This window comes from Psittacula echo, assembly GCF_963264785.1.
Source record: "Psittacula echo genome assembly, chromosome: 7".
In the NCBI taxonomy this organism is placed as follows: Eukaryota; Metazoa; Chordata; class Aves; order Psittaciformes; family Psittacidae; genus Psittacula; species Psittacula echo.
Window position 1 is genome coordinate 64,822,718 of NC_137740.1, and position 24,887 is coordinate 64,847,604.

The 24,887-nt window shown below is 41.9% G+C and overlaps 2 protein-coding genes across 2 annotated transcripts in view; one reads left to right on the forward strand and one right to left on the reverse strand.

Moving 5' to 3' along the window:
• Window positions 1-24,887, reverse strand: part of FRRS1 (ferric chelate reductase 1) — a 50,261-nt gene that overhangs the window by 5,129 nt on the left and 20,245 nt on the right. Inside the window, exons 18-19 of the transcript XR_013957349.1 lie at window positions 14,833-14,943; window positions 10,750-13,118 (exon numbers count right to left, since the gene is read on the reverse strand). The gene's annotated coding sequence lies outside the window, so the exon portion shown is untranslated. The remainder of the gene's footprint in view (window positions 1-10,749; window positions 13,119-14,832; window positions 14,944-24,887) is intronic.
• On the forward strand, window positions 70-24,708 carry PALMD (palmdelphin; the record flags this gene model as incomplete). Its single annotated transcript, XM_080624058.1, has 7 exons — window positions 70-99; window positions 466-546; window positions 5,885-6,015; window positions 13,097-13,211; window positions 14,114-14,147; window positions 14,236-14,343; window positions 15,480-24,708. The coding sequence occupies 7 exons, from the start codon at window positions 70-72 to the stop codon at window positions 16,619-16,621; spliced, it is 1,641 nt and encodes a 546-aa protein (XP_080480184.1). The 3' UTR covers window positions 16,622-24,708.

A 24,887-nucleotide genomic window follows, 5' to 3' on the forward strand; every position in this document is an offset into this window, starting at 1 on the left:
TCAGCCACAATATCCGAGCTGGATTCACTAATAGCCCATTTCACTTAGCGATGTATCACAGTGCAGACCATGCAGACTCTTTCCTCTCCTAAAGGGCATGTGGGCTGCCTTAGGACTTTTGGTCTGGGCCCATTTCTAGCTTCATTTTGCATGTACAATTGTGCTCAAGGGGTATTTCTTCCTGTTTTCTTCCCTTATCCTTGACAAAAGTAAATGGTTTTTAATTCAGCTCACTGCTTTGCTGTCATTAACATGTTTAGATGTACTTCAGAGAAGTAATAGGAACCATACCTGCGTAAGACACATAAGCTGGTGCTGCTAAGAATTCTGCCCTGAATGCCATGTAAGCTTTAAAATAAGGCTTTATTTGCATGGATTGATTTCTCCCTGCTGAACACCACCGGGTTGTTTTTAGACAACAAGTAATTTCTCTAAACAAGGTTTTATTGTTGCCTTCATCTGTAGGACAAAAGGAAACTGCAAGAAGAAATTACACAGAAACGTCTAAAAGTGGAAGAGGAAAAAATGAAACACCAACATTTGAAGGTAAGTGTTGGATTTATGTCACTGAAGATAGCCTCGAGGCATGCAGCACCAACAGAGGTTTGGGATTTGGGAATGCAAATCTTCTTGCATTTAAGTTGTGCTTTTACTGTCAAATTTTCACAGCTTTCTGGAGTCTTGCCATGACTCCATTTGATTTTAATAAGCATCACTCTTCGGAAAAAAACAAACCTACACTCAGGAGCTAATGTTATTCCATCACTTTCATGGCATAAAATGAGATCATAACCAGGAATAACTCACAGCTGAAAATTAAACCTCACAGTTCAGACTGGGTGTGTGCATTCCTTAATTCCACTCCAGCAGCCTCCCTCGGTGCAGGGTGCAGCACAGCCATGAGCTCTCACTGCACTTGTTTTCCTGGGGAATCAGAAAAGTAGAAATAGAGAATCACAGAACCCACCAGGCTGGAAAAGACCTTCAAGATCATCAAGTCCAACTGTTAGTAGCCTATTTTTATTTGTAATAGCCTGTTCTAATTTGGCCATAGCCTTTTGTCAACTTGTTCAATGACTCTGTGCTGAAATAACGATGTTCCTTTGTATATTATGGGCCTGGTGGTAAACTCAGGATTACAAGGGCCAAATGACTAAGAAACCAAAAGATCCGTGTCCGTAGACACTTGAAATTGCAGCGATTTCTACCCAACACCACCATTCTCTAATGCAATGTGCACTACATGCCATTTAGGGAGATGAAACAGAAATCTGTGCTTCTTAGACATATGCAGGACTTGGTATTTTACACACCCTTTTAATCATGTGAGTGGATAAACAGTTTCAAGAGAGATATGTTGAATCCAATGCCAGGAATGTGGCACGTGTCCTTGAGCAAATGTGGGAAAAGCATATTTACAACAGACTCCTCTTCAAAATAGGGGCTTAATCCTGGGTTTCGTTCATCCTCTTCTTTTGAGTCAAGCCAAAAAAATGAGAAGCTGTGATCAACTAGCTCACTGGGTCAGGCAAGCCAAGGCAAAAGTCACTCACGCTTAGGATTTATTGGAAGGTGACCGTAACCTTACCTAAAAGAGGAGAATAACTTTTCCCAGTCCTGGAACTAATGAGCAGCAAATGTGACTCTTCCTTCACCTTAGTACACAGTTACATAGAGGACTGTAATTTACGTTCCAAGTTTCCATGCCTGTAACTTCAGAATGACTCTTTTGCCCTTCTTTTATAAAGGATAAACTGATCTATTCTGGACAACCAGCTAACCCTTTTACTGCTACTACAGATAGAGCCCGAGGGCAGCTTCCTTACTGATTTACTACGTGTCTTCAGCCAACACTAATAGGTACAACGGAGTTAAAAAGTTAAGAAAACAAAGAGCCAAAGCCACCTTGCACTCAGTCTGAAGAGGTTTCATGGAATTTTACAGAAGCTAAAACACCCCTGGAAAAACACTTCTGACATGCTCTTCCTCTGCGAGAGGACAGAGGATGGGATTTGTTTGCTTGCTCTATGAAAAAATCATACACTTCTCATACAGAAAGGTTTTAAAATTAGTCAGATTGCATGAAGCAAATCAAGGATCTATAGACGAAATGATTCACTAGGCAAAGAGGGATCAAGCACCCAAAATGGAGACTACTTTTTCCAACTGAGTACTAAGGCACCAAATAGTAAATGTAACATTATTATATGAACATCCTCTGTTGATGCCCTAGAAGCCTTGTCCTTTAGCAGACCCATTTATGCTTCAGGCTAACTCAGGTATTTCAATGGAGCCAAACAACACAAGAATCTAGTGGAGAAATTGCCTTAAACCAGATTTAGAACTCTAAAATGTTTAGGCCCTTCAGTAGATTTCATTTCTGAGGCTCACTTCCCTAGCGAATCAGGTTGACTTCACTCATCTATACTCCTACTAGTTGTGCATGGTGAAATCTAGAGCTCCATGACCTATTTGACATTAACTCACACCTGTCCCTTAGGAAACTATCACAGGTTGGTAAATCTCACTGTGATATGGATGTTCCTGTTCACTGGATATCACTATCCTGTTCCTCATTTTGTCCTTTATTCCTATTTATAACCCTTAGCAACAGGTTTATTAAAAGGTTGTTGTTTGGAAGAGGGTGGGGAGGGTTTGGTCTTTTAAACTTCCCTTTCATAAATAGGAATCTCTGCCCTGGCTTCCCAAGGACTTTGCTGTCCCCAAGCTAAATTCTTACTAGAAAGAGACAGCTGGGGTATCATAACAGGTCTTATTTATCTGGTAGAACTATACTGGAGAAGGAATACTCATACCCCACCTGTGCACTTCAACCGTATGAAGCAGAGGACATGCAAGCAAATACACACAATCTCTGTGTATTTGCTTGGGTCCATGGGACCTGCAAGCAGTAACAGGGGCTACCAGTGAGGGTACAAGGGAAAATTCATCCTCAAGTCATTCTAGATGCACTAACAACTAATTCTTCCTCTTAATTGGGATCCTTCTCACTGAGGCAACAAGGGAAAGGACGAGAGTTGCTTGAAAAGTATAATCAACACTGATTTGGATGTGCTTTCCAAGAACTTTTCTAGTTGGGTTGATTAAGTTTTTGGCTTCTGACATGCCAGAACTCCATGAGTACTATCTTGTAGGTGCTGGTTACACACCTTTTTATTCCAGGAGTTAACAGCACTCAACTACATCATCTGTGAAAGCTGTGAAGATGATTTATGCCTCCCCCAACATACCATAAGGTGAACTGCCATACTACGGTAGAGCAAAACCCACAAATCCAACTCACCTGCACCTTCTAGCAAAGGAAGGATCTTGGATGTTAGTTGAGCCTTGTTAAGGATCACAGTGGAGTTCTGCCTGGAGCATGCGTAGGACATTATTCATACACTATACAGAATATTGTCGCAGTACTCCTGATGTGACCATGAACTACAAAAGTGATGACTTTATATCACCCTGGTCATTCCAGCATCTTATCACATCAGTGTAGAAGCATCCCTTTCCCCTAGCATACTCAGCCTAATGCAAAATGAAATGCTTTCACGTAATCCTGTAACACATGCACCACCTAGTACTGAACTTCACAGCAGAAGGAAATGCTGGGCAGCAGAAAGAGCCCCACACCCCCAAAGCAGCTGCTCCTGCACTGGCTTGTGCCCGTGCCTCAGTGCAGCAGCCCTGGAACTGCTTTGCTCAGAGGCTGTTTCCAAACTGCACAATGTGCCACTCTTTCTAAAGTGTCTCATTAAATTTAAAAGACCACATGGCATTGAGCTGGGAGCAGCACCAAACTATTGGAGGAAAAGGCAAAAATAACACTATTGTGCTATGCCTGTATTGAAGCATTTTGTTTTCTTGGGCCTAACCCCATACATACATGAAACTTTTGGTGATTTCAATGGGTGTTATCAGTTTCTGAGGTTGACAGCAGAGATTTTTGGGGACGGCAATGCTACAATAATGCCGTTCAAGCTGGAATTCAAAAAAACTCTCACTTTTCTAGGAGCTCTACTTATCTTTAAGATCTCATTAGCTTGATTGAAAAGGGAATTAAGAACCCTATTCCCTGCAACTGAAGAAAACAGGATTTTGTGGTCAGTAAGAGTTGTGCCAACACCAGCCTACACTCACCTGCCAGATCAGGTAAAACCATCCTATTAAAGTCTGCATTTATTTCATTTAACCCTAAGACACAACTGCCAGGAAGTGCTGCTAAGTGACCCTACAGGGTCAAGGCTCAAGACATCAGTCTGGAGCAGCCCTTGTTGCCCAGAGATTTCCTAGGATCCAATGCTGAGAGAGAGAATACTATCCCACAGGGCTAAAACAACTGGAAACACTCCAGTACCGTGCAGTGGCACAGAATTCCCAACATCCCTGTTTTAGCTACAGTTCCTATCACATCATGTATATCAGCCATGAAGCAAGCTGAAAATAGCCTTTAACTGCAATCAGGTCCTACGTGCATCCTCCTCATCAGCTGGGCATCAGTAATAACATCATGTAAAGTGTACAGTAAACAGAAAAGTGGAGGAAGCAACGGTTTAAGTGACTCAACACGCAGGATGCAGGCCGGGATTACAACAGGCACTGAGGTTAATGCAGCCTTCTCATCAGCGCTGGGCACAGCTCTGCCTCAAAGCAGCCAACATCCAATTTAACCTTCATCTACATCCTACAATTAATGAAACTAGATAGAGGAAAAAAACAAACCCAAAAAACCACGCATGGAAGTCAGGCAGCTCGAGGAACCTAAATTACAAATGGAAAAGTCATGGCTGATGAAAAGCCTTCTACGCATGGTTTGTTTCCGCTGTTGAAAGAGTTTTCCTAAGGAGCCCTGACTCCCACTTCTTCCCCAAGGCAGCAACTGGATTTCTATTCCCAAGTTAGTCTGAAGGGAGTTAAAAAGATCACAATGAAGTTCGCATGGTTTACAACCTCTAACTGCAAATAGGAACTCATCTCCATGAATATTTTCTTACACTAGGAATATTTTGGAAACCTCTGTTGACTTTCAGCTGCCACCTTTCCTATTGTAAAGCAGCTATAGGAAACAATCAGTGGATACAGTCATATTTTTCACCATCTGAAAACACAGCTGAGAGGTTCACTCGCCCGAACACATGTAACACACCCAGTTATAAGCCACTACTGTCCAGAAATCACTCCACAGGTACTAAACGGGTCAGGACCTAAATACGCAAGCCCTGGATAGCCCCTACAAGAGCAGTTCTAAACATGTAGCACATCTGCTGAGACAGCTACCCATGCTCTGCCTTTCCATCCAGTCCCAATCCCAACACAAGCATCTATATAAATGATTTTCCTTATAAACTCCAGAGATACCGCTGCATTACTCACCCCCTAGAGATCTCTTCCCCCTACAGCCTTACCTACTACATTTTCACCTCTTATACCTCCTCCCAGAAGCTACACAATGCCATGACCCCAGGAATCGGGGCTATTGAAATAGAACCGTGCACTTCTGACTGAAGCCTTTTGCATGAGTCTCATATGTGTGCTTCGATATAACTGTTTTGCTGTATTGAGGACAAGCACATCACTGGATCCACTAACAGATATTAATCTGTTACAGGTAGCAACGGATCAGTCACATCCTCTAGGTATTTATTGGGTGGATTAATGAGACATTGTTCTTAACCAGTGTGGGTTGAAGTCAGTCTCAAAACACAAATGTTCCTTAGTATTTCTGTTTCAGTGGTGCTCACTGCTGTCAAGTTGCCTTCTGCTAGATACAGCACAGGAATGCGGATCACACCTACGGCATCAAGGCAAATACAGTGTATATTTGAAGAGCCTAACTTTTCAAGTACGCCAACTTGTCTGTATTTTTCCCCATCAGAAAAAGGCCTTGCGAGAAAAGTGGCTCTTGGATGGCCTTAGTTCTGTCACTCCAAAAGAGCAAGAAGAAATGCAAAAGCAGAATCGGGAGGACCAACAACGAACTCATGAGCTGGAACGAGACATCTTCAGGTAGGGTAATACCCCTGCCCTTCTGTCTGGTTTAAATGGTCCCTTCTTAAAAGTCCTACCTGATTTTGTAAAAAGACATCAGTAAGGCTAAATATAGGCAGTTTGATACACAAAGGAAAGCAGCTTTGTTGTAGTTTTTAGTCTGATAAAATTAGAGAATGCCCAATGCAAACTCCCATACTGTGAATTTTGCACACAATGAGTATCTTGCAGAATACCCATTTCTCTAATCCCAGCTATCCTTCCCATGCTATACTCACACATCACAGGTCACCCATGCCTGGGTTTCGCTCTGAGTTAGCAGTTGTTGGACCAGAACTTCATAACATCAGTAAGCAGTTTTAGAAGTTCTTCAGTTTCACTAGGTCCTGCAAAGCCTTTGACACCTGATTTCTACCATAACAGCACACTTCAGAACAACACAAGCACTGTCAGTATCCTTTGCTTGACTTTCACTTATTTTCCATGCTGTTTTGTCCTCAGTTCGTTCCTGGAAGCCTGTTCCAGCAAAGGCTTTTTTCTACCTTTTATTAGAGGTGTTCCTACAAGTCTCATTGCCTCGTGCCTGCTTGCCACATGGGGCTAATATTAAACTGCACAGACAGCCTCACATACAACTCCTTTACTTACTGTGAACATGATTCTAGGTGCTTATTACTACACTTAGCCTTTCTCAAATACCACAGGGCTCCATACACAACCAACTCCTTCCCTGGGTCCAGGCGTACTGACTGGTACTACCCAGTAGCACCTACAGAAACGCTGAAGTGCTCCTGTTTCTTTAGGTTCTGGAAAGTTTCATCATCACTTTTTGAGGCTTCTTCCCCTATTTCAGTTCAATAGCAACTTCCTCCATACTTTTCCCTCCACTGTTTTCCCACACACACTCTCTTGGCAAAGCTGTCACCCAGTTATCTCCCACCCACCTCCATACTCCATCTCTCCGACAGGCAGCATCCCAATGCTAGCTGGTCCTATAATTATGCTGGCTTCTTACTTGAAAGCACCTTTTCTCAACAAAACAGCTTTTCACACACATCAGTAGAATTGATTGCAGTGGCAGGAGCTCTAAGAACATCCCAGCAGGTTGCGATAATGAAGACATGAAAGAGTGCACACCCTCTGACTGTGTGATCACTAGGAAAGAGCTGTGTGGGGAAGCTGTGTGACTGGCTCAGGAGCAATAAGGAAGCAGCTCCCCACCAGCCCACTGGAAGTTCAGCCCCCCCTCCAAGCGCTGGGAGGATAGACTGGACTTTCAAATTCCTATTGACTTTGAGTCTTTAAAGCTACCAAGTCAAAAACTTGGTTTGGTGTGTGGCTGTGTTGGAAGAAGGATGCTTTTGTTCTGACATAATCTACATTTACGCTGTTCCAAATTCCTTTGACAACACCCAGGCAAAGAACAAGCAATGCTCTAATAGTGGAGCTCTATCAGTGCCTATGCCACTAAAAAGGAAAGCTACTGAAATCCTGACATACTGCCTGCCTTAAAAACAGCAAAATCTTTTAGCAAGAAGCATACTGCATCTCCAGCATCTAAATCCAGTCTGTCCCCTCATAGCGCACTTTTAGGGCTCTCTGCACCTGAGTCACCATAATTGAGCTCCCGCAGCAATGCTGGCAGCAGGTCCCTCCTGCCCCATCGCTGGGAAGACCTAGAACGCAGGATGAAGACTTAAAACTGCTCCTACAATACTGATTCAGAGGCTTCAGCAAATAGGGTTGATTGTTTCGCTCCCATGTCTCCCAGGATCCTGGGCTTGTAACTACAGCTGTAGAGCCTTCTGATACTGTTTTTGTAATGTCTGTCCTGAATTTGTTGTCAGATCAGTGGCCTTGATTTCTCTTTCCTCAGAGACCAAAACTGAACACGTGTAGTGAGCTTCACTCCTCTGAATCTATCCATATCAACCTTTTCTTTCAGCATTACTAGAACTTATTTCATGGATGTAAATCAGCATCACAAAGGAATATTCCTTCTGCTTTAACTCTAGATTGGATCCAAAAGCTGACAAAGGATTACCAATTTTAAAGTTTATCTGAATTAGAAGTTTCCAGGTCTTTTAAAAGACACCCATAGGCATTTAAAGGAAGATTTCTAAATGTATCTTTGCTTTAAGGAAAGAGAAATTAAGGTGCCAAACCCATCATTCGTCCCCAATTGCTTTCTGAAATCACAACATGAATCCTGCAGTAACATCGCAGCCTGTCTCTAGTTTTGATAATTACAAGGAGCAGATGCAGACACATTGTGAATGAGAAGGCTGCACATTTAGTACCACATTACACAACCAAGAGCATTGCACCAAACAAGGCTGAGGCTCCTCAGCTTGTACACTTGATGTTATGTCTGAGTCTGCAACAGCCTCACTATAGACATGTGCCTACAACCTTCCCACTGGAATTTTTTGCCAGACACTTGATTAACATTCAGCATATACAAAAAAACCCATTTTAGAATTCCTTTCCCATGCAGGTGGGATGCAGGGATGAGAGGTCTCATCTGTTGTGTTGGTTCTGGTTTGCGGTTTGCCTTTTTGTTGGGGTTTATTAGGTTTAGGTTATTTTGTTTGGGTTCTTTCCCAATAGTGTCTTTTTATATGCCTGCACTCAGGAGAAATGTGTTAGGTAGGAATTCTTTTCCCACATAGACTTAGCTAACTACAAGCACAAGTAATGCTTGTCTATCTAGATGGCTGATATTCAGACCATAAACCAGCCATTTAAATGCTGCTGATAATGAAATAAAATAAGTTTACTTGCAACTGTAAGCACTGCAGTGGAAAGAAGTGCAGTAAATGTTTGTAGTTACTGGGCTTTCTCCTCTTATAAAAAAAATACTATACTTTTTCCAGCAATATAAGGCAATTTGTTTTACTACACTTGTTTAATGAAACCTGTAAACAGTTGTTCTTATTTTTTATATATATATATATACGCACTGCTTTTTCATGGCAATTTGTTCTTTTTTCATGGCAAAGTAAGCATTGTCACAGCCATTTGTTGTTACCACTAGTGTTACCAACTAACTTTTCCTGACTATGAGCTTCTCCTGGGAAGCTCCACCAAATTGTTTCTTCTTTAAAACGATTCCTACTTCTTGATGTACATCTGAAATACTTCAGATTTCTTTGTAGTGAAATGCATCAAATTGCATCAGGATAAGATGAAAAGATGAACTGACAAAGAAAATACAACACAAAATGACACGGCCTTCACTCTTACAACAACTTCACAGGTCTAATGCATTCTAGAAATGAAAGTCAGTACAGAAATGCTCTTACTTACATTTCTGAGCCACCCTGAACTAAGAGGACTTAATTTACAACTGCTGAAGTTCTTAGAGGTTTGTAAGGCCTTGATACCAAAAGACATTTTCATTACTGAGATACTGTCATAACCACGCAATCTGTACACCTTAATGTCTTTAGCAGTTTTTACCTTCACGATACACAGAGAACTCAGACAAGGACACCTGATTTTACAGGTGGAGAATGGAGGCAGAAGCACATACTTGGAGTCAAGTAGGACCTTCATTCTGAACTAGGAATTTAAGCAGATTTATTCACATAGAGTATCTTCTGTTATAAATCATACTTCTTACCACTCCTCTTCAATAGCTGTCTACCAAAGGCCTCTAGAAAAACACTCATGCTGCCTTCCAAATATCATCATATTCTGTTTAGACATACCCAGCCCAGTTTCAAACCTGCCAGCAGCAATATAGAAACCCAGTATTACAGAGCTCAGTATGAACAAAGTCCACTGAAAAGCACAAAATGTGCACCATACAGTACTCGCACAGTTCTTCTGCTAATCTATACATATCACCCAAGCTAACAAAAGCTGATTTGACTACATAGATGTGAAGTCATACCTTTAACCTGCCCTGTAAATCAAAGATTGCTAAATCGATCATGTAGACACACGTCATGCAGCAGCAGTAAGTTGTATTACTGAGAAGTTCAGTAGAATGCTTTCTTCTGGGCATCTATTAAACTTCACTTGATTCAGATAAATTCTGTCCACTCTGCTGATTATTCCAGGTGGCTTTTACCTTTAGTTGAAACATCTGAATCACTTTAAAGACTTTTTCAATACCCTTAGACCAGTCTTTGTTTCTTTCTGCTGAGAGGACAATTACAATTGCAGGCAGATTATTTACAGTGGTGGCATGGATGGGCTTTTCCATCAGCCTTCTAAATGGGACTTCTGTTTTGAAATATTCTTTACTGGGATGTCAAAAAGAGCTTATCAGTTTGGATTTGAGCATTTTTTGATAAAAAAAAAAAAAAGAGAGTTCCATTCTTTGTATCAACAACAAACCAGTGAAGAGCGAGTGCCTTGCACCATCTTGCAGACAAATAGCTGAATGTTCTGGTTATAGACCATTACCTGCCCTATTCACCCCCTTTACATGTTAGAAGTTAGTGAGCCAAGGGAGCATGTCCTTGGTTAGGGTGCAAGCTGAATGAAGAATGAGGAACTCCATTTTCTCATTTAGTCTTCAGCTAATAGCACTCACTCTTGATGGAATTAATTGCTAAACAACACACTTGAAAATGCACGAACATTATGGTAACTAAGAGAGGTGTCCCTGCCCATGGCAGGGGGTTGGAACTGGATGATCTTAAGGTCCTTCCCAACCCAAACCATTCTATGATTCTACTGGGTGTTTTCTAATTTGATAAATGAAGGTAGACTCAAGACCTGCTAAAGCATGTGACTCACCTCAAAACATGGGAGGACTTGCTAAACTGCCTTTTCCTCTCAGTCTGGTATGCTCCAGGGTGGTATCCTCCTATCTGCTTTTCATCCTTAAGCTGTTTATTTTTCTTCTGGGGTGGCAGTGGTGCCAACCCCAGCAGATCACTAGTGGCCAGCAGCAGTGGGGTATACTCTGCAGAATGTCTTCATTCAGCTACTGCTTTGGAGAGAAACCTCCAATTTAGTATCTCAGCTTCTAAAGCTCCTTCTTCTATCCACACCTCCACACCACTTATTTCCCCTCTCAAATAATGAGCACTACTGAAGGAGAGGACAAATCTCCAAAGAGTTTAATAAAACAGCTATATCATACTCCCATTTCTTTACAAAGCATAGCAGCACCATCGAAAGATAGTTTCTTATAATTGCTAGGGTAGCTGCTAGACCCTTTCAAGACATACACAAACTGTGATGTAACTTCATAAAATGCCACTTATTTAGATGCTTCTAAAGATTCAAACACATCAGAAAGATCACAGCCTAACTTCTCAACTGCACCAAGTCAGAACTCTGGGTTCAGAGTCAGTCTGAGCTCTACAGATTGCATCTTTTAAAAGGCTCCTTTCAACAAATTCCTGTGTGCACACTCCAAGCATCCTCTGAAAATTAATCCTAAAATCTACGTCTATATGCAAGTATGAATGCAAAAAGAGATACTTAAGGTGTAGATGCAATTCCCATTACAGGGGTATGAGAATTTTTCCCTAACTGCACACTGAGCAGTGAATCAGTCATGTTAATTATCATACACAGTGGGTGTTGGTATGGGTGTGAGAGCATACATAAACTTTAATAATACTTCTCCTGATCTCCCAGATAACCATATAGGGTTTATAACCTTTGATTTATTTGGGGTTGTCTCTTTTCCTCTCCCCACTCCCTTTTTAAAACCTTTCCAGGATTTTTCCTCTTCTTCCACCTGTCACTGGGAGTGTTTATAGAGTCCAGACTGAAATAAATCCATAGTAAAAGCGAATGAGTCCTCAGTTCATTATGCTTCTGTAGCTTGCAATGATTAATTTTCGTAACACTGCCATCAAGCCTCACGTAAAAATACATTTCAATGCCTTAAGGAAATACTAATCTGTAAGAAACTCAGAAACATGGCACATGGTCACTGCATTACTTATATAGCTCTCCAAGAATATTCATACAGTTTTAGCAGTTATAACCAGTACCTTTGAGCAGAGTCCTAAGGGCACCCGAAGCTTCTTGCAGAGCTTAGGTCCAAAGTGGGATCAGCTTTTCATTTTTACCTTTTTTCTTTTAGCTTTTGCTTTCATCCTGAATGCCTTTTTCCTCACATCTCAGTTCTGAGGTCTGTGATACCTTTGTGTTTCAAAAAAGAGGATATTCTCACTACAGATAACAGTCCATGTAGTATCCTATTGTTATAGCTCTACAAATATGAGTTTAAGTAAGGCGAGAGCCACAGTGTTAATTCAGCCTCCTTAAGCAGTCACACAGAAAGAGACAAATAATGCTTCTCTGTCAGCCTGCATTCAACTTGTCTGGTCTGCTTAAAGGGATGACAGGCGTCTATTCTAACCATTGACTTTGGTGCAATATCATGGATCCTGACACATGCTAAAGAATAAAGTCCAAACATCAGACAACTGTCTCTATCAGGGTTATAGGACATCGTTACTCTATTTCTAACTGGCTCAAATCATTTAGTTGTAACTCTTCTGACTGATCTCAGCAACTAGTGGTATCCATTGCAGTTGCCTTAAGTTTACAGCCATTGATTTCTGGCAGACTCAAAACCAATGGAAGATGTATTTTACTCCAATGTGGAAGGTATTGAAATTTGCTTGTTTTTCCCTTTAAGTTAAAAGAAGTTCTTCCAAAAACAATCCCAAAAAGGAAAAGGTAGATGAACCAGAACTTACCTATATAGCACCTATAAGGGAGTGCTATGTAGTGACACGGTTTAGTGGTGGACTTGGCAGTACTTGGGTAAAGGTTGGACTTGATCTTAAAGGTCTTTTCCAACCCAGTTGATTCTATGATTCTATAATGAGACATCCAGTTCAAGTCCCAGTTCAGAGTTAAATCTGAACTTGATCCTACACATTCATGGAAAAGTAGGATCAGAAGGAATCTACGGCAGGTCCATTTTTGCTTTAAAAGCAAGAATAGAGTTTCACAGCGTTTCCTGATGCATGCAAAGTGATAAGCCAATCTCATATTCCAGCAGAATCTGTCAGGGTAAGTAGAATCAGCCCCACTAATGTGCACATTCACAATGCATTGAATCTGCAATGTTGTTCTCTGCCTGGTATCAAATCAAAAGGAATTGTGATTGCAGATTGGAAAAGGAAATTGAGGCCCTGGAAAGAGAAGAAATGGAAGTCTCAGCCAAGGAAGAAGCAATTTTAAAGAAACTTAAGTCTGTTGAGAAAACAACAGAAGACATAATAAAGGTTAGTGCCATATTACTCCAGAAGTAGAATTCGTTACTCATTTATCATAATAACCACAGAAAGTGGAACTAGCTGGTTCTGCTAGTAGTCATGAGTAGTGCAAGTAGTCATGAGCACTGCAAGTAGTCATGAGCTATTGTCTGAAGTGACAGGAGTTCAAATATAAGAGGAGTTGAGATATCATACTGTTCAAGTGCCCAAATGTCTCCATTTGCTAGTTTATGGGGGTGGGAGAGCAATTCCTGTTATTCCTCATTTATAGCACTGCCACCAACCAGCAGCATTGCATCTCAGCCAGAGACAGATCTAATGGGTACCAAGTGAATACAGAGATTGATCTATTCATACCCCTTCAGGTAATGCGCCCGGCTAAACCGCATTATGCTTTTCACCCCAAGCCCCTGAGAGAGGGTATAGTGAAACACGACTTAATATTATTCATTAGTCTTTGTCAAAATGTCATTCCAATATTTGAAAACCATCTTAAATAATCTCAAATAATACAGTGATGAAACTGAACTTTATAGTTCTACAGTTGTTCATACACACAGATGCTCGCTCTAAAAGATATGCAGGGAGATAAGGACAACAGGAAAGCCAAAGTAGAACTTTGAAGTGAAGCCTTTGAAGGCAACCAGCTTGAGCCAGAGCGTGACGCTGGGTGACTGATTTTTTATGTCCTGCCTTCCCCTGTATGACCTGGCATCACACTGGCAAAAGAGACCTGAAAAATGTCCCCTTCTCCCTTGCCATGCTCCCACGGAGCAGGTTCCACTTTTAGCCCTTCTCACTGTGAAGCTGTGCTCAGGAAAAGTTAAAACTAGCAGGTAAAGCAATGCACTGTCTAGTTAACATCTTAAAACTAACTAATCACATTTACTGTTAATGGTTCTCTTTCCTAGTCTGTGAAGGCTGAAAAAGCAGGAGTTGAAAAAGGTACGTTTAGTCTAAAAAAATATTTCCAAAAGGTTCTTGCAGAAGTCAGTGAAAGCATACTCATGCTTTGTGGGTCTTCTTTATTCAGAGGCAGACTACATATATGCCAGCATACCTGACCTGCCCAAGCATTTCAGACCTTCCACACTGAGAAGTCCAGCACATGCTGCTACTGATGACGAAGAGAAGAGGAAAGGTACTGCTTATCAGGAACTTCAAAGGGTGCCAATATAGAATCATAAAATGGTTTGGGTTGGAAGGGACCTTAGGATCACCCAGTTCCAACCCCTGCCACGGGCAGGGACACCTCACACTAGAGCAGCTTGCTCCAAGCAACCTGTGCCCAACCTGTCCTTGAACACTGCCAGGGATGGGGCAGCCACAGCTTCTCTGGGCACCCTGTGCCAGCACCTCAGCACCCTCACAGGGAAGAGCTTCTGCCTTAGATCTAACCCGAACTGCCCCTGTTCAGTGTGAACCCATCACCCCCTGTCCTATCGCTACAGTCCCTGATGAAGAGTCCCCTCTCCAGCATCCCTGTAGCCCCTTCAGACAATGGAAGCTGTTCTGAGGTCTCCAGGCAGCTTCTCTTCTCCAGGCTGAACAGCCCCAATGTTCTCAGCCTGTCTTCATATGGGAGCTTCCGCAGGCCCCTGCTCATCCTCGTGGCCTCCTCTGGACTTACTCCAACAGCTCCATGTCCTTCTCATGTTGAGGACACCAGCACTGCACACAGTGCTGCAAGTGGGGTCTCACAAGAGCAGAGTGGAGGGCCAGGATCACCTCTTTCAACCTGCTGGTCACATAGAATATTCATATCAATTGAATCGAATACACTTTAAGGGAAGGATAAACATTACAGTCAGTAGTTCCTCCCTTCATATCAGATACTTTTCATTTTCTATCCGCACTTACACCTACTGGGCAGTAGTCTGGTGATTTCCCACCTCCTACAAACCATCCGAACCCTTCCAAGTGCCCAAGACTCTTCAGTCTTGTAGCACATTGAGCTCTTTCAACTGCTGTTGCCCAGCACAGCACCATGGCCCACTGTTAAACCTGGCTTTCTCAGCCAAGTTATGAAAACTGGCTCCTCAACAGCACGTTTTTCCACACAGAATTAGATCCAAACAAAAATGGGTTTTTTAAAACTTCAAGTTTTGACAGGATGGAAAAGAACATTCAAAATGAGGACCCAATATATTGGTTATGTTTGTGATACTTTCATGTGTTTGATAATTCTGACATTCATTCTCTATTACTATCAGAACTCTTTATAATACTCCGTGCAGCTGCTGCATTATCAGTTTAAGCACTCGTTTCTTTCCACAGCATTGTTTGCCATGGAAATTAAAGTTGAAAAAGACATGAAGACAGGAGAAAACACAGTGTTGTCAACAATACCTCTTCCCTCAAAGGAGTTTAAAGAGACAGGAATTAAAGTCTATGACGATGGCAGGAAGTCAGTCTATGCAGTGTCCTCAAACGGCAGCACGACACAAAATGGGGTGGATGAACTTGCTCCCGTTGAGGTGGAGGACCTGCTACGGCAGGCAACTGAAAAGAATTCCCAGTCTCCCACAGAGTACCATGAGCCTGTGTTTGCAAACAAGTTTTGCAGGCCAGTTACTCCTCAGAAAGACAACTTAGTTCCTGGACCAAAACTAGAAGACACTCACAGAAGAGAGATGAATGGATTTAGCAATCATCAGGTAGAATTCTCCTCCAAAACAGAGCCCTTTATGCAGCAGCATAGAGAGAATGGGCTTGATCTTCCAAAGGTAATACAGCCAAAGTCACCCTCTCCAGTCCTTCCCCACTCAGAGAAGAATGTGCACACTAATCCTGAGAACAGGATGATACCTAACGAAGGACGAAAAGCTGCGCTTGAGGAATTAAAACCTTCCCAGAATACCAGAGAAAGACATAATGAGACAAGGTTTTTAAGTCCCTGCCATCCTAATGAAACATCCCCTGCACCCCAAGATGAGGAAGATGCTCGCTACAGTATTGTCCAAGCTGTGCCATGTTACGTGGATGATTCTGAACCAGTAACCATGATTTTCATGGGTTATCAGCGCATTGATGATGATGATGCAGAGGCAAACCAAAAGTTATTGCAATACGATGGGGTTATCCGCGCAGAGTTAGTTATCATTGATGATGATGACGAAGAGGATAGCAAATCTGAGAAACCAGCCTATCATCCCATAGGCCACTATAGTCAGGTTTATCAGCCACCGAGCAGGAAGCCCACAGAAGTCCCACAGATGAACCCTGTGAGCAGTCTGGGCACAAGTCTGAACAAGGTACCCCACAAAAACTCTATCTCCCTGCGAGAACAAGAGGAACGCTTAAGCTCTCCAACACACCATGCTCATCTTCACGGCCAGGGACCCGGAGATGGCACCGAAGATCCCTCACTAACAGGTAACAGGAAAGGAAAATCTTGTCACTGCTGTTCGCTCATGTAGCAAACTGATACTGCTCTTCTCCACTAGCAACTGTTTCACTTGATTTTGATCGTTCCATGGACTAATACGCAATTACCAATCGTTTCCTTGCTCTTGTTCATTAACAAATGCCAGTGTGCAGTTTGGTCCTGGTGAATTATTTCATCTTTAGCAATGCACTAGTTACCAGCTCAAAATCTGGAAACCAAACTCTCTCAGAAAACCCATTTCTATAACCTTCAGAGATGCAAAGTGGTTCTCTTTCAAGTGACAATTAAAAGTTCCATTAATGCTACCCCAATTAGCAGAATTAGTTTTCATTTCTACCAGGTAACTAGCAGCATTGCTTCTTAACATTGTCTCCTCACTGGAATGTTTCTTGTGCCTATCTGCATTCTAACCAATTCAGAGATATTTGCTCCTTAAATTGCTCCCAAATTGCTCCTTAAATCAGAAAGACTCTTTAATAATGAGCTTTACTTGGCATTTCTCTGGAATCAGCGCTGCCAATCTTGCCTTGACAATGTTTATACAAGTTTTAGCATCTTTTGTTAATCTGAGTTAGGTATTTTTATAGCCTCTGAAAGACAACAAAGCAGTTTTCATTACTTCTGGTTAGTCCACATGGCCCACAGTGTCATTTTTTTTTAACACTTTTTATATTCTATTGATATTGAAGGTGTCTATTTCTTACTATAAAGTTTTATAATAAAAAGTTGACAGAACAACAGCAAGACCTTCCAGAAACACAGAAGGCTCTTCTTTAGGATTATGTTGCACTTCAACTTATACAACTGAACGGCACCTGGAATACATTTACAGAGCAGCAGATTTCAGACCATAGTCACATTCTGCTTCAGAGAAGGAACACTGTGCTTGAATTACATGAAGCTCAGGGGTCCTGAACCCACATTCTCTCCCCACTCCTCTCCACACTATATTCTGAATTATTCTGCATTTTGACAGCAGAAAAGTAAGTTTGGGTCCTGCCAAAGTTCCATTGGCAGCCCAGCATTTCTTTAAGTACAGGTAAAGCTGGGAGAGATCGTGGTCACTGCATTACCTAAGGGGTATCAAGCATTTCTGTATCAGTATGCATTGATTAGGAGGAGTTGTTCAGTAAGGAATACTCTCAGTTTAGAGGAGTATCAGCCTTGTGCAACCATGCACACAACAGCCAGAAATATTCCAGCAGTGCTTCCCAGCCTTTCTGATGAATGAGGCCACTGCACTGTTCTATCACTTGAGAGGACCTTTGCTTCCCACGAGCACCAATTCTGCCATCTGTGCACTTCCCTGTGTCCTCCAGGACCGAAGGCTGCTGCCAACAGCTGAAAGCAGGAGTAGCTGGTACAGGCAAGATAAATCACTCCAGCAGCTGTTCCAGCCAATTATATTTTGGGAATAGTCCCCTAATTCCCCCATCACATATGTATAGGCATATAATGCACAAGGCAACACTCACCCATTCATATCTAACAATTTTTGCTTATTTTTATCTCCTGAAAGAAGCATCTGAAATATCTTCATTTTCCCCTGCCCTTCATGGGCACCCTCTAAACAATCTGAGTTCTCCCTCTTCTGCAGTTAGTAGAAACCAAACACTGACTTTCAGGGGATGGAGATACATGTAAATCTAGCAAAGACATTTGAGAATCAGTATTGATTGGGTTTTACCCATTTAATTACAACTATTCTACCATGGGAAAAATAGCCCATTAGGAAAAAAAATGGTCCCAATTAAATTAAAAGCAAATTAAAAAGTTTGGCAACTGCCTGGAAAAGGCACCCCAACAGTCAGCACTGCTTCCAAGTGAGTGTTCTTAAGTGCCCAGGAGAATTTGGAACTAAGCCATATGCCTCTTTACCTCTCCACCTATTTATTGTCATTCCCTGGGACGTTTTGCTCTGTGGAAAAAGCCAGGAAGTGACTCAGTCTTTCCCCAGCAGTTCTTCAATCCTACTGCGCCTTCTAAAAGGGAAACAAAATAAGGAAAGCCTCTTAAATCTACAACAATGTATTACACAGAGTTGTTTCTTAGGGAAAGAAATTGTTTTCAAAGGCAGCCACTAGTGCAGGCCAGAAGGTTCACCCTAACTGCCATCAGTGAAAAAAGGGAGTCAAAATTGGGATTGGTACCTCACCATTCATTACTAAAACAACAGCAAAAATAACTCTCTCTGAAATGAAAGCTTTAGGAAACAATTACAGCATTTGAACATTAAACAGGCATTAAGAGAATGGAAAGGAAGGAAGCACAGGACACACCAGGGAGATGATCCCTTATGTAGCAATCTTGCTTTAGCGAAGAAATGAACCTTCAGAGCAAGTTACTGAACACGTTAGTGATGGCTGAGGACAACTACAAGGCAAAGGAATCATTCCATGTGCCAATCTATATAGAGAAAGGTCAGATTAAACTAGGAGCTTTCAGCATGCCCCCAAACTGATAGAACCGTAGGACATATCTCCTTCCATATAGAAGCAATTCTCCATTCCCCATAGGCTTGTTGCAGGACCAAAATCTCCAAGTACATGCCATTAGAAAAACCATACAGAGAGAAGGATGACAATGCTATAATTAGGGCACCAGTGGTTTGCACTATTAGAGCTTATTTCCCTCTTTAAATTTCAGTCAATGTGCAAATGTTTTGAAGATTCAATATTCGTGAAGGAAATTAAAAGTCCTTGGGGGGAAACAAAGGCTAGACATAGTGGAATGAATCAGGCAAGAAAAACTGAAGCTGAACAGGCAGTAAAACCTACTAACAGTGTGGAACAAGCTCTCACGGGGCATGAAGGTCCAAGGCTTTTGGCAGGTCTAGATGAGGTACTTTTGTTCCTTACCACTGGAAGCTGTGTAACCTTCAAACCCACACGTTTGTGTCAAAGAATAATGGACAAAAAAGCTTTTTCATTGAGGAAGATTCATGCACACCATGTTTCTGTAAAGCATAGAGCAAGGCAAAAAGGGACTAATGGCTCTCAGTAAAGCATCAGACTGATTGTTCTCCCAAACCACAAGCAGGACTTGAATCCTTCAGAACTCCCTAGTCTGCGAACAGTACACAGGGTCTTTGTAAGAGCTAAGCTTAGCATCAGTGGCCCTACGATATAAAGTTACACTCAGATGCTTCTATGATTTGCAACAACTTCAGCATTCAAAACGTAGCTCCAGTTGGGCATTTGCTGACATGCATAAATCAAGTAAACAGCTGCTTTGATGCCCCTGTCTCTCAGTACAGGGACATGTGCAGGATGAAGGGATGAGAGATGCTATTTCGGGTGACTCTTCAAACTAAGAGGCCAGAGGGCTGGAGTGGATTCGCAGACCAACTACATGGTGGGGGAAGCTCTTACATATCAAACAGCAGCCTTCTATTGCTGTTCTAAAAATAACCTTAACATTTAATCTTCTGCCCTCCACTGTCACTTTCAAACTAACCCACACTATCCCCCATTACAGACAATAGCCACACTGATGTTTGTACAGATAGTAAGTCACTCCGTCAGAATAAAATCATAGGAATAACACTGACTCACTACACTGAGAAGACAGGAGAGTTGCCTGTGAACATCAACACAAAGGAAAAACGGCTTCCAAACAGTTACAGCTCCCACTGAGGAGTTTAGATTAAACACAGAGTTTGTTTAATTATTCATGCATCCTTTGAATCAGTCAAGGACAATACCAGCTGTCTGCAATGCATTCGGGAAGGGAGCAGTTAGATAAGCTGTGCTAATCTTCAAATAGTAATACTGGAGCCATTTCTTAATATTTCTTAATATACCTCTTTCTTGCAAAATTACCAGAACTAATGCTTTCTACTGATTTCTTTCTATAATACTAAACCAATGCTTATTCTGCTGGATTAATCACCGGAGGTACGTGTAATTCTTCATTTCTCTATATGAAGATTTAGCGTCAGAAAGAGGAATTTAGTCTGAAAATGCAATGGCTTTGTTTTCTTTTTCCAGCTCTGAGGATGAGAATGGCAAAGCTGGGGAAAAAGGTGATTTAACAGCTGTAATGACATGGAAGTAAAGTTTGCTACTCAAAACAGCATAAAGCTAAGAAGAATTTCTGCAGCACACCTTTTTTGGATCAGAATGCTTGCTTTGCTCCTCTCTTTTACGCACCTGGGTTATTTTGCCCTCTGCATAACCCAGTGGACTTGAACAGACTTTTAGATTTGACCAACTGCCACACAGACACAAATCACACCCTGGATTTCTCTGTAAGTAGTGGAGAGTTACCTAAGACCATAAACACAGTGTATATACAAGTATGAAGACATGCGCATACCTGTTCCCACAGTCAGGAATATGCTGTTGCTATATACATAAAGCAGATAAACACCTATCTCCAAAGAACTTCACAGGACACTGTTTCACTTCCAAGTTTGATCTACCCAATTGCGATTGCAAATGCCATTTTGCTGGTAAGAGCATTGGTTAATAAAAAACTAAGCATGAGAGATAGGATCAGGAAGAAATATGAATATAAAACCTGGTTTCCAAGCATACCACCTTGGCCAAAATTTAAAGCATTCCTTTTAAAGTGAAACCAAAAGAAACTAAACCAATAAAGAAGTCAGTTCAAATCTTTAGCTGCCTTCTAGAGCTCCACAGTCCAGCCATCCTTCTGGTTTACACATGACCACAAAGCCATCCTCAGCCCCTGCTCCCTTCAACACCATGAGCAGCCTGACCTTCCAAGCACCATTTCCCTTCATAGGTTGCTTAGAAATCCCTGCTTTTCTAGGAAACTGGTTTCCAGACAGACAGTGCCTGGCCAGGCAGCGCAGGCATCCCAACAGAAACACTGGAGTTGCCAATGGCTTGTCCTGCAGCATCAAGAGAAGGTCTCTTAGAGATGCAGCCGCTGCCAGACACTGCAGCCCAAGGCTCCCATCAATGAGCAGGTTAATTCTTTCCACATGAGGGAGGAGCTGAGGGCCCTGAAAGCAGCCATAAGGTACAGTTACCCCTAGAGAACTACATGCAAGTTGTATTTTTCCAGTACACAGTTCTTGGGGATGAGGAAAAGTGCCTCCTAGCACTGCAGCCTTCTGCTCAAGTCAGTATGATAGGTCTTAGCCTGGTTTGAATCACTGAACAGCTAAAGCTCAGGTTGTGTTATTCTACTACAGCTGACTCAAATTATGCACCAGCAAAGAAACCAAACCACCATAAGTTTTTTGCTGGCCTTCCTCATTTCAAAGCAGGAAGCTAAAGCTACTACCTCATACTGAGGCAGGATGGTAGGAATCAGCTGATGTGTAGCCTCTGAGTACTTGGTGGCTCCCAGTCTGAAGTGGGTAAAAATCTTCAATCTTAGGACTTGTCAGAGATGGTTACCTGAAGAGTGGAATAGTAGATAAACCAAATAAATATAACTGTATCACACTTTCTCTGTGTCTGTCCTGGTGGGGTTTTGTTACAGTAAATTATTTTCCCTCATGTTTCTTCTGTTATTCTGTTATGCTCAAGAGGTTCTTAACAGCATATACCCAAAAGTGAGAGACTAAGAGACTGATACCAAGTCGTCACAAGCAGGTTTTGTAACAGTGGCTATGGATGCTCATCCACTGCCTTCCTCAATAATCTGTGCTATAAAACTTAAATGACCTGGCAAAGGGGGCAAAAATGCTGCTGCCAACATAGTATTATTCAAAGTAGCTTAAAAGAGTCTGAAGAGAAACTTTACAATGGTGAATGCGTAGTAAATCCAGAGGTGAAACTTGCTACCAATACATGAAAAGTAATGTAAACCAAATAGAACTAACCCAAACCCTCCACAGCACAAGGGATTAAGTTGTTGCTACAGACCCCTTGGCTGGAAAGCAAAGTACCTGGGCATCATTTTAGATAGCCCTCAGAAAATACCAACTCCATGCTCAGAAGCCATGAAAATGAAGAGGTCTCATTAGGGAAGACCTGGAAAACAAATCAAACCACAACTGCAGTACTTCATATTTACAATTTGAGTAGAGTTTAGTCACCCTATCTCTGAAGAGACAAATAAAAAAGGATAACAGAGATTATCAGAAATGCAAAATGGCTAAATACAGCAGCAGTCATACAGGGAAAGAGACAGTAAGGCACAGACACGAGACACCTAGAGAAACATGATAAAGGCAGGAAGGTAAAAACAAATTAGAGAGCATTAAACGAGGATACAAAGAAGCAGGCTTAAACCAAACCCAAGCACTGTCTCACAGTGACTGAGTAAATGGAGGGGGCAAAAACATTACTAGGTTTTTTTATAATAACTCATAACCCTTCATAGATAAAATCCAACCACCACAGAAGCTCATGGTCCAGCTGTAGTTTCTAGTGTAGGACATCCTTGCATAGATTCTAGCAAGTGGCAAGAAGACCTGGCTGGGAAGAGAAGAGAAAATATCACTGCAGTCTTGTTACATCTCTTGCTCTAAGCACTCATTCCTACCACTGCTGGAGTCAATATAGGGCTTAGGAGATCTCTGCTTTGCCAAAGGGCAATTCTGATGTCAAGTATATTAAAGCTATTTGGTTTGTGCCAGACGAATCCAAGCTGTCCCACACTAATACACCAGCTACATATCAGCATGCATAAAAGATCATTCGTTTGAAGGCACAGATACACAAAATGCAGCAGTCAAGAGCTGTGTGCTTCTGGGAAGCAGAGATGTTCATCATCTGAGTGCTGCAGCCCCAGAGCTTTCCTTGCTTGTGAAGCTCTGTATTAGAACACAACAACAGATTTACAAAAAGGCAAATCATCTTTTTCACATATCTCTATGGATGCCACGCAAAATTCCAATTCATCACTAAAGCCACATGATTTTTATGGTCCAGCAAGACAAAAGCGTCTGCAACAAAGCCAAACCTGGAGTCCTTCTTAGTGCAGTATTATTTGTCCAGGATGAGTGTCATAGATACCTGGTTCAGTGGGACATAGATGTTCAGCTTTTGTGGTTTACAACATGTGAAGTCACTTTTGCACAGCACAAAGATGACCAGAAGCTATAGAGTAGTTGAATTACCTCAGGTATAAGCAAAAACTGATAGTAGCAGGTGTGTTTGGAGGCATTTTTCCTGTGCCCATTCTGCATTCTCACTTCCTCAGGTAAGTGATTGCAACAGCACTGCCCTTCACACATGTCCCTGTAACCAGACTGATGTAAGCAAAGAATTCCTTAGAATTACTAGCAGATCATTCCTGTTAACCACCCTTCTATTCACTTGCAGCCTTTTGTACTTCAGCCTGCACCAAAGGTGTAAAATTCACCAAGATGTTAACTTCTGTATTGAAGTGCAGAAGCCTGCAGTTTTTCCTCAATGACTGGCATTCATCTTAGCTTTTCGGAAAGGGATGTACCCACTTAGAGCAGAGTTTACACACATCACAAAGGAAGACAGGCTGTTCAAACAAAAGCTGAAGCATAGAGATCAAGCAAACACCTATTTCATCATATCTACTTGTAGGAACCGGCTTGAATTTAAAGACTGAGTTTCTTAATAAAGCTTAAGAATTTTCCCAACTAGTTCATGCAGGAACACCTCCTGCTCCAGACATCCTTTACATGTCTCAACCTCTCCCTGCCAGATTAAAGGAAGCAAGCAGAACACAGACGCTGTTATCTGACCAAGAGCGCCACACAGTGTCACAGATCGGGAAGGAAAACAGGCAAGCAACCGCTCCCAGGCATCCCAAACCTGGGTAACGCAAAACCACAAGCATTACTACACTGAAAATGAAGCCTCCATCTCCTGGGTTTTGACAAAAAACAGAGAACAGTGTAGATTTCAGTGTAAGGAGGAGAAACATAGCACACCTTATGTCCTCCTGCAGCCCGCATGTCAGCTAGCAACATCCTATTTCACGTCAATCAAAGCAGCAGTGAATTCCATTGCAATTGAAACTATTTGCATCAGTTTTCATTCAAAACACATGCAAGAAACATGGTTTGTAGTTAAGTCAAGCTTAGATGGCCAGTATTTGGAAGCTGCACCTAACAACTCAGTCAAAACAGTAAACCACTTGTGAGCCTGAGCACAAGTTTCTACTTGACTGGGAGTGTTTGCCAGGCTAGAAGAGCCCAAACAGAAACATGCTAATGTTGATTTGTCATCACAAGTTTAAGGTGAGAGTGAGAGAACACAGAAACCTTCCCAGCTCTTCTTGTGAAGAAGCTTTCTTGACTTCAGTGGGATTCTTTTATAAGCAAGGCAGTGGAATTTCTTTTATACATTATCATTGGAAAAAATGGAGTAAAATACAGCATCTCTAGAACCAAA